Source organism: Centruroides sculpturatus, unplaced genomic scaffold (assembly GCF_000671375.1).
Source record: "Centruroides sculpturatus isolate CEXI.00-Female unplaced genomic scaffold, Cexi_2.0 scaffold171, whole genome shotgun sequence".
In the NCBI taxonomy this organism is placed as follows: Eukaryota; Metazoa; Arthropoda; class Arachnida; order Scorpiones; family Buthidae; genus Centruroides; species Centruroides sculpturatus.
Window position 1 is genome coordinate 87,340 of NW_019384470.1, and position 10,876 is coordinate 98,215.

A 10,876-nucleotide genomic window follows, 5' to 3' on the forward strand; every position below is an offset into this window, starting at 1 on the left:
GAATCAATTGGGGAGTGAGGTTGTTCGGATAACTTATTTTTCGGATAACCGATCGTGTACGAAAAAATATCCCATGTTGAAATTTTTCTCCGTTGCGTGTAAATCAGAAGAGGAAAAATCATAACTTGCTTATTATTATTATTAGCACGAAATTTATTTAATTTTATTTTTTATTAAATTTTTTTTTCAATTAAATACCAAATATCTCCAGCGTTTAAGATTAAATGGAATACAACAAAAAATAGTCCATATAAAAGCGGTTGTATTGAATGAATAAGACAACGCAATTTGCCAAGCAGTATAATAACTTCTGGTAGAATTCTCTATGGGGGAAACTGCTACCTATTTATGTGTGATACACGTGAATAAAATCCAGAAAACACCGAGGTTAATCAGTTCGGCGCGATTTACACTGGGCACGAAACGTAACCTCGCGACGCGGGTTAAAAACTTTCATGTCTTTCGCTCCATTCACGTCCAGTGTAAATCTTCCTTTAGTCAGTTGCGAACTCGGCATATTTAACAATGAAATCCATATTGAAAGAAATCGGAAGAAACACAATCATACTAAACAAACCTTTAAACTTTGAATTAGATTTCATCTGATTACTTCAATCGCGAGATAAAGTCGGAATGGAAGATAGATTGGAGCTATACACGTACAAATACGCCTTATTAATATCAAAATTTACTTCAGCATGTGAGTCCTACAGTTGTAAATGTAAATTCTTAAAATTAAAAATATAAAGGAGATTTTTAAAAAGGCAAATTTTTGATCATTTATAATAATATTTTCTTATTCCTCGACATTATATGCAAATAGAGCGCTACATAAAAGAATTCGACAGAACAAAATAAGTATTGTTACAGAAGAACGAAACTCGATTACAGTGCTCATTCGGCATCTCTAAAGGTGAATTAATTCTAGATTATATCCCAATATACATTTGTTTATTTGTTATAAACCCATCCTAACTTTTTTTAGGTAAATTATGTCTTGTACGTGGAAAATATGTGAATTTATTAAGATGCTTGTTGCAATTTTATTGTATGGTTACTTGTGGGGAATGTTTGGTGGATTGACAGTTTCTCTGACACCGGTTTATGAAGATGGGAAAACTACTTTTGACAGTCGACTAAGAATATTGTTTTGTGCTCTTCACGGAGTTCTTGCTATAGCGTTTACTGCTTGCTTTATTCTGCACGAGTTTCAGCAATCATCTAACAACAATGAAACTAGCAACGAGAATCAAGAGACTTCTCCACTGATCCCTAAAGATGAAACTTCTTTGGTAGATAGACCATTTATACTCGGACAGTCCAGGGAAAACGTATACAATAAATTTTATACAAAATCTCAATCCACTGCAAATAGGAATGCTGTTTCTTTCGACTTAACGGATGATTTATTTGAAACTGTGTCCCCTGAGAAGAGTTGCGATTCCGTTGGACAAAATATAAGTCTGTTAGATTTTTGGGGAAATGAAACAGGTCTTTACACGGATGATGAAGACGATTTCAAATTTGGTTTTTTATCTTTCAAAGAATAACAGCGATGATTGACGTTGTGTGAAAATCATCGACGATTTTATATGAATGTTAATCAATTTAATTTGACGAAATGAGACCGTTTTGGCCATTCTTTTCTTTAAAAAAATTATTTTAATCTACAAATACATTTGACCTATTTATTCTTTTAAACAATAAATTTATCTAAAATTGTTTCCCGTTCTTCTTTAGAGCGTGTTTATATGTTTTTGTAAACAACGATTTTAATTATAATTGATTATTGTTTAAAGTTTTGAAATATTTCTGTATTCGACGTTAATTTTCGCACAAGTCTAATTAAAAGGATTACTTTTTAGGGAAATATTCTTTGATTCTGACCTAAATGTAAGGGGAAATTAGTGTTTTTAAAATTAACAACACACAAAAATCGTGTCAAACTGAAGGAATAAGTAGTTTTCAGATATTAAAAAAATCTTTTCCTCAGTAATAAAATAGTTTATTCCATGGCAACATTTTTACTTTCCCGGCTGTTATGTATACGTAACAAGGAAAAATACGGGAGTCGTGTGAAATTTGACCCCTCCGAGTTTTTTGCAAATCTCCACGTTTTCAGACCTCCCGAATTCAAAAGAGTAAAGAAAAAAATCCGTGGAATGTATATATGTAGGCGTCTATTTCGCTTAGTATCTCACGAATGGAGTAAAGATTAAGATAGCAAATTTAGTATGTTGGCTTGTATATGAGGGGCATTGATGTTATTAAATATTGGTGGTGAAACGTCGAGAGAGTGAGGAGATATACGACTAATATATCTAACACTTATATTTACCCCTTTCGAGATGCTCGTTATTACTATTTACACTAATAAAATCTTCATTCTTTTATAAAACTCACCCCTACCCCAAAATAAAGCTTTTTGCCATTTTTATAGTACAGTAGAGCGTCGTTTATCCGAATCAATTGGGGAGTGAGGTTGTTCGGATAACTTATTTTTCGGATAACCGATCGTGTACGAAAAAATATCCCATGTTGAAATTTTTCTCCGTTGCGTGTCGCTTCGCGTTGAATTTTCGTCGATGTTAAGCCTAATGTAAACTTTTTAAAATAATAATCGTGGCTATTGTATCGTTAAAAATTATTTCTTTATTTTTTACAAACAAAAAAAATTATACTTTAGAAGTTAATCTAGTATCAAAAACGTTCGATTGGAATTCTTTCGGATAAACGACGCTCTACTGTAATTAAAAAAAAATAAGTTTTTATAACTAAATCTGATAAAATTTGTGTATGGCGCAGTCTGTTATTGTTTGCTTAGTAATTTGAGTTTTTATTTTTTAAAAAAAGTTCTATAATAACCAGGAAAGTTACGCAATTCTCCTTTCTAGAGATTTTCTTTTACACGTAAAATACCCATGCCAATTTAGTGATTTTCATTCGAAAAGATTTTTTGTTAAAAAAAAAATTTATTTCAAGTCCTTCTACAAAAGGATTTTTAAAAAAAATGTATAAACAATAAAAACACTCTGCTAAGAACTTAAGACATATCTAAAAGTTTGTTTTAAAATTTTCGTTCTGTTCTAAAAGCAGATTACGTTTTCCAATTTAGTCAATTTAAGTTTATTCCATTATCTTCTCGTCTAATATTCAATCCTCCGTTCAACATTTCAAACATTTCGTGTAATGGAATGTGTTGGTTTGCTCCATGTTGAAGTAGAGGTTGAGGAAATTGTCTACGATGATTTGTTCTACAAATACTTATACAGAGTGCAATCACTAGACATTGAACTCCCGAAACAAGTATCGAAATCACCAACAGTATTCCAGGAATATTCCATAAGAAGTATAATAAAGTTATCAAAATAACTATAGTTATAGGGCAATAAATAACTGCATAATAACATTTAGAATTGCACATCTTCGCATATCGAAGGAACCTTTGCAAACATGTCTCTTGATTCTCTCTCCGGTCTTGTTCCATTAGCAAAATCTGTAGTAACGCAATACTTAACGTATTAAAAAATTTTATAATCTAAAGAGGATAATTTAAGGATAACTTACTTATTTTCTATTACTGTTTTCTTCCTTTAAAACGTCCTGCGAAGACGGCCTACTGCATGCTTTTTAACATCGTGAATCATTTGCATATTGCCACATTAGATGGTTTTCTGAATTAAATCGTTACATCAAAATTTTAAAAAATTATCATTAAACATAATAAGTTTTTACTGAAACTGCCGTAAAAATATATGGAAATTTTAAAGTTCAAATACGTAGTTAAAGTTCAAATTCAACCTCCTGTGTTCCNGCAATTTTACGCCGCGATATACGAATCCGCATTATATGAACCCGCGTTATAGCTGAGTCGACTGTATAAGTATTTGCCATTTTGCAATAATAAAAAATAAAAAAAGCTTTTTCAAATAAAATATATTAATAGATGGCGCCATACACGCAGTTCCAAAGGTTGCCTGGAATGTTAAGCAGCTCGTTGTTGAATGTTTTTTTTTTATTTTTGAAGTTCTCTATTTTAGTAAAAATTTCTGTAAAATTGAACCAAGACAGGTGATATTTCTCTTTTTTTTCCATTTCGATTTTGATTTTTCAATTTGTTTTTTGTTAGAAGTTGCGTGTCACGAATGAACCACGAGAAAAAAATGGTTAAGACTTATTCACTTATAAACAAATTTATTCATTTTCATTAATTACTATACACAATTACAAAACAATTATTATGAAGCTTTGACATTAGTAATTATCGAATCAAAATAAATTCATAATATGTGAACAAAATGATTAAATTAAACAGGATTTATAGTGTATAAGCAGGGCCGGTTCTGATAAGGGTGCAGTGCATGAACACAGGTGGTCAAATTCTTAGAGCGTCCAACACTGCATGTTACAAAATAATATGCAAATATAATTTATTGTTTTATATAGTGATAAGCTTTGAAATATATTGATATTTGCATGACGAATGATAATATAGCTATGAAAATTATGCTTATAAATAACGCCGAGGCATGAATGCATGATGTTTTGCATCAGACAACTTCAAAGTGCATTCAACGGGTGATAAGAGATTACAGTAATACCCCGAACTTACGCGATAGGTGGGACCGAGCGATAACCGCGTAAGTCGCGTAAGTTGTGGTATAATTTCCCATATAAATACATACAAATAATTCTTAATTGGGGGCGGAGACTAAAGAAAACAATAATTTAAAAAACAATTTTTAATAAAATCTTAGATAATACATATGTATAGAAAATTATATTATTATACAGTTTTTCACATTTACTTGATTATCACACTATAATTTTAACATTGTTTCCATCTCTGAGATAATACCATGACGTTTACGAATGATGCTTGAATTTAAAGATTGCGCATTTTTTACAGCTTCGAGAATTTTTTTTTACCTTTTATAATTGTTCTGACCGTCGATTCCAGTAGATCAAACTTTTTTGCCAATTCACAAATTTTCATTTTTGTATCGAAATCTATAATAATGTTAACTTTACATTCCAAATATAAAGTTTTTCTTTTCTTGTTTGATGCAGAATAATCAGTTTTATTTCGTTTAGACGACATAGTAGAGTCTCTCGAGTCNTGCCATTATTAAATAAAATTTACAAAAATTAACATTTATTTATATACAAAGAACAGATTTAAAACAATCTACCTTTAGTTTCTGTACTAAACTCAAATCGCAATCAGCAAATCTTCTCATATCTTGAAAGGATGTTTGATTCTGAAAAAGAAAAACAAATCGAAACATTTGATTAAATCCATAAATTAACTTATTATCATTTTAAGAAAACTCTTACTTTTGATGTAAAATCAGCCGTCAGGAATCCAAATAAGATACATACAATAGTTGTTACAGCACAAATTATTAAAATAAAGAGTTTCAATGCGAATTTCACTTTCGTGAAGATGGCAATAAAATAAAGTAGACACGTTTCTGATAATAAAGAAGCATAAACAATTGTTAATACATAATTGAATGGTCCGTTGAGTTGATTGGTGTATGACCAAATTTCATGGTGCTGTGCCATTAGTTCTTCCAATTCCAATTTAAAATTTGCACTATCTTTTGTCATTATGTATAGTTCATCGGATACGTTCTGGAATGCCATCGTTAAAGTAACAATAATCAAGATAATAAAGAAACCGAGGTATATTAACCCTCCACTCATTTCAGTCATCCATATTCCAACTTCAACGCTGCAAAGAAATGCTTCCAGCTTGAATAATTCTCTTTTCTTCAAATTGTGATAGAAGAAAAATACATTTAAGAACTGAAGCCATAATGTAATAATTATTGTTATAATCATTGTGGCACTTTCTGTGTACTTAATGAGAGAAAACAGCTGCTTTTGGCAAAAGTAGTTGGAATTTCTTACTTTAATTTTTGTATTTAATTTTACTCTTTTGACGATGCCGAATGTTACGGCAAACGCTAAGGCAAGGATACAGACGCCCACTTTAACAAAGGTGTCGTTGTCGACAATCGAGTACAGATTGTCGTTGTCGACAATCGAGGATATACAGGGCGTTTTACTTGACAGGAAAGGAACTATCATGCAAAAAGTAAGAAAAAAATGCATCCAGTACATAAATTCGATCAAAGATAAGTAAAATCTCTTTAAAAGTTAGTGCAAATAATTGTGGTTCTGTATGACAGATAGACAGGGATTGAAGAAATTCCATCCGTATACCATTGACATCACGGAAATTTGTGACAGAAAACATTTTAGACATATTTCCTGTTGAAAACTTACAATATTTGAGCTAATGCTCGATGAAGTGCATATCATGCCTTTCGGGATAATTGCAATATTCTTCGATTTAGCTTTGTATTTAATATGAAAAATTAATAGTAATTCAAACACAAATTATTATTGTATTTATTTTCAGACACTTGGCAATTTTTATCATCAAATTTTTTATTTAGTTGATAAGTGTTGATATTATTTACACACGTTTCGGGCATTTATTGTCCCTCTTCAGCCAACTTTTTAATTTACAGGTTATCAAGATATTAAAACCCCAAATTTCCATCTCCTATGTTTACTTGTTGTTATGGAATTACAAAAGCTTCCTGGCCCTTAACACGCTTTATTCTAAGAAACATGCGGTTTTATATTATCTAAAATATTTTAAAACCTTTTTTACGATATAACTTNGAACTATTTACTTGTTGTTATGGAATTACAAAAGCTTCCTGGCCCTTAACACACTTTATTCTAAGAAACATGCGGTTTTATATTATCTAAAATATTTTAAAACCTTTTTTTACGATATAACTTCGTGTTATACGCGCCGCCATTATCTCCCACCACGTCGACCTTTAACCACCAAATTTAACGGCATCAATCCCATAATAAACATCCACTCAAAATTTCAGAAACTTTTACAAAAGGCACAGAAGTTATTGAGCTTCAAAAAGAAGTTAAACAAAACAATGTCTTCCGAAACACACAAACATCCATATATACGAAAATTACCCTCGATTTTTTTTCCATTACTCGACGTTTAAAGTTAAGTTCAATAATGTAAAAACTTTTTGGAGGGGTTAATTTTTGACCGATCGCCGTACTTTCCCATCATTTTTGTAAAATCCGGAATTTTTACCGAATTTTCCGATTAATATCCCGCAGTTTCCTAACCCTCCAATTTAATTTTCCTTTAAACCCTAAACGAACATCTAACAAAAAAAAGAGAAAAATTCCAATCTCCCCTTTCGTTCGAAGTAAACATCCGTCCATTTCGAAACTAATCCCACATTCCAACTCCAAAGTTGATAGTTAGCATGGTCCCGGGAACAACTTTGACCCATCCGCGTACCTTTTACCTCACAACAATCAGTCACGTGACCATTCTCCCACGCCGAACTTATAAAAACCCCTTTCTTCCGCTTCTCGGGGGAGTCGTTCAAGAACCGGCGCAAGGTGAAGAAAACAATTAAAAATAGTGTCCTTTTTTCCAATTGTGTGAAACTTTCCTCCATCTAATTTGGATAATTTTTCCCGTCCTTTCTGTCTCCGTTATCACCAGGCTATCAGTCACGTAATTATAAAATGGAAAAACTATGGCGGAAAAGTGACGAATCGAAAGTATCGTGAGCGCGTATTATGATGTATGCATAGGCATACGTGGNCTCCAAAGTTGATAGTTAGCATGGTCCCGGGAACAACTTTGACCCATCCGCGTACCTTTTACCTCACAACAATCAGTCACGTGACCATTCTCCCACGCCGAACTTATAAAAACCCCTTTCTTCCGCTTCTCGGGGGAGTCGTTCAACAATCGGCGCAAGGTGAAGAGAACAATTAAAAATAGTGTCCTTTTTTCCAATTGTGTGAAACTTTCCTCCATCTAATTTGGATAATTTTTCCCGTCCTCTCTGTCTCCGTTATCACCAGGCTATCAGTCACGTAATTATAAAATGGAAAAACTATGGCGGAAAAGTGACAAATCGAAAGTATCGTGAGCGCGTATTATGATGTATGCATAGGCATACGTGGACTATAGAGATGAAGGAAAGAGAAAGGGAATATGAAAGACGAGCGCTTAAAAAGGATAGGCAGGGTCAGACTCTCACATGTGTGCGACGATTCTCGAACGAATAGGTGTGTACGTGTGCTGATCTTTGTAATTATAAATTGTGAATACATGTGACTAATATTACTATTTTTTATTTTGTGTATGTTATATATTATAAATAAATATAAACAAACAGCACTAACCCGACAACATTAATTAAACCTAAATACCAAAATGATTAATTTACTGTGTTTTTGTTATTTCTTACTCCTGTTTTTAGGTATTCGGTATTCGGCCGAATAGTGATTAAATATTTGGTATTCGGCCGAATAGCGAAAAATAGGCCGAATAGGCCGAATACCGAATAGTAACCGAATATTCATTACATCATTAATACTTACATAACTTGTTTACTTGTGTTATTGATATTATTGACAATTAGTTATAGGTGGTTTTATATGGTTAGTCTATTTGTATCGTGCATTTTGCAAAGGTATTTATATTTATGTCGAGCACTGTAATAGTAAAAATTAATAATAAAAATAATTATTAAAGAATTTATTTTTATAATTTTAAAAATATAACGTAATATATAAAAATTTGATTATAAAATTTTATAAATTATATTATTTATATATTATAAACATTTACATAAAATTTTTGTCTTGTACTGTACGTTATTAGCAAACACATCATTTTAACATCTGTAAATTATTCAAGTGGTGACATATATTAGTTGCGATACCTTTACATGCAACATCTGTTTCATAGATTAAACATATTTATTTGTTATATATAGTACTTCATTTATTTTACATTGCATACTACAAATATATCAAAGGTAGATCCTGAAAACTGCGTCGTAACATTAAAGTAAACGGAAATAAAAAATAAGTATTAATATTAAAAAGCGAAAGTAATTGCAATGATTTAGTAGGAAACTTAAAACTGTAGCGAGCAAAGTTTGTATATATATATAGCCTATATATGTTACTGTAAAAGACCGATAGCTAGCAAATGTCGATATTCTCCGGTGAATGTCAGCATTCACAAAGTCGCTTGGTGTATGTACAGTACAGTACGAATTATTTGCTAAATATCCTTATTTCGCACTTACACCGGCAAATGTCGACATTCAGCATACGCTGATAGTAAATGTTGAATAATAATATTTTTATTACGTTAAGACAAAAATGCAACTTTTTAACATATCATATATGTCAAATTCAAAGAATGCTTAATTAAAAACTTAAAGAGCTTTTCTATATCGTTTCCTAAAGTCGTCCAGAGTTTATCATTATTATTTGTAAACTGATTTATAGTTTCAAAAGTTTTAGAAGTTTGATGTAAGATTTCCTGTTTTTCTATCTGTTTACTTTTAATTTTATCATTATTTATTACATTCCAAATAAATGAGAAACTCTTTATAATTTCTCACTATCATTTAATTTTGTTATCCATCTTCTTTTCTTAGCACTTCATAAGTTTCTGTAAATTCTCTTTTTAATTAAGTACTGACTTTTGTATCATTTTATACTAAATTGTCTAAATTTAACTAAGCTTCTTTCTTCGCTCAATTTAGCATTAGGATAATCCTCATCAAGCCGTTGTTGTTTGGATTTGTTATTAATCTTTTTAATACAACTTTTTTAATACTGTGATGTGATAGTTCTAGGGATTCAGGTAATATAATAGTTTGGGGACATTTAGGGAACAATTGGGGAAATTGGGGACAATATAGGAAAATAATCTTTAGCTTTTGTTTAGTTAAGAATAAACGACTCATAAAAAAGATTTTCGTTCGTACAACCTGAGAACACTGGATGTTGTTATTTTAAAAATATAACTGTTAAGTTCAGTTGTAACATGTGTCAGACATGTGTCAGGTGTGTGGATGTCAGTAAGTGGTGACGGTCAGTCCACAGCTTTGTCATACGTGTCAGGTGGGTGAGGTAACAGTATCCCCAAGAATGTGGGGGAGATTGTCTCACCTAGAGAGGGAAAATTTGTGGGCTTCCCTTTGTGGTGTGTATCGAGTTGTTGTGTGTGGAGGCAGTATTGAGAGGAGTGCTGACCGCAGTGCTGACCGCAGTACTGACCGGGGAGCTAACCAGAGTGAGTAGCTGTGTGGCTGGTCAAGAACCAGTATTGTTAATTACCAATAATTGTCGGGTGCCTGAGTGTTGCTCGATTGTGGAGTGCCAGAGAGTCACTCGCTGATTTGGAAATATTAAAGTGTCATTGTATTGTTATTGTTAAAAAGGAAGTGTGTGTGCTGTGTTCTTTTAGACCGCGTAAACGGGAACATTTCATACCACCATCATCACACCATCATTTTTTTATACAACAATAACGATTATTAATCGACGTTTGCCGATCATCTCCTGTCATTTTTTTTAACATTAGCACAGGCTTTTCATATTTCAACAGATAAATAGATAATACAAGCGTTTATTCTAGTCGCAGTATACGATAGTGTTATAGAATAACGATATTGAAGTTCTGGATTTACCAGCATGCTTCCTACACCTCAAGCCGATGGAAAACCTCTGACGAATTCTCGTGAGAATAGGATATGGGACAACCATTCTCTTATATAAGTTAAACGCAGAAACGCGATTGAAAGACATGGGTGTGGAGACCTTACAAAATCTTGTTCCGAGCATTTCCAACTGAATATTTCAATTAATAAATAAAACGGACGCCTAACCAATTGCTAATTAATTATCGGTGGTTTCTATTTGTATCGTGCATTTTCCAAAAGTTTTATGTCGAGCACTGTAATAATAAAAATTATTAATAAATATTAATATAATA

The 10,876-nt window shown here is 32.0% G+C and overlaps 1 protein-coding gene across 1 annotated transcript; it reads left to right on the top strand.

The window, feature by feature from the left end:
- The first annotated feature begins 843 nt into the window (after positions 1-843).
- On the top strand, positions 844-1,675 carry LOC111621140. The gene is made up of 2 exons (XM_023363209.1): positions 844-913; positions 986-1,675. Exon 2 carries the CDS (start codon positions 993-995, stop codon positions 1,548-1,550), a length of 558 nt encoding a protein of 185 aa, XP_023218977.1. The 5' UTR covers positions 844-913; positions 986-992; the 3' UTR covers positions 1,551-1,675.
- Positions 1,676-10,876: the final 9,201 nt, after the last annotated feature.

What these genes read in the sequence shown, in the direction of transcription:
- LOC111621140 (XM_023363209.1), top strand. Translation starts at nt 993, where the DNA reads ATGTCTTGTACGTGGAAAATATGTGAATTTATTAAGATGCTTGTTGCA.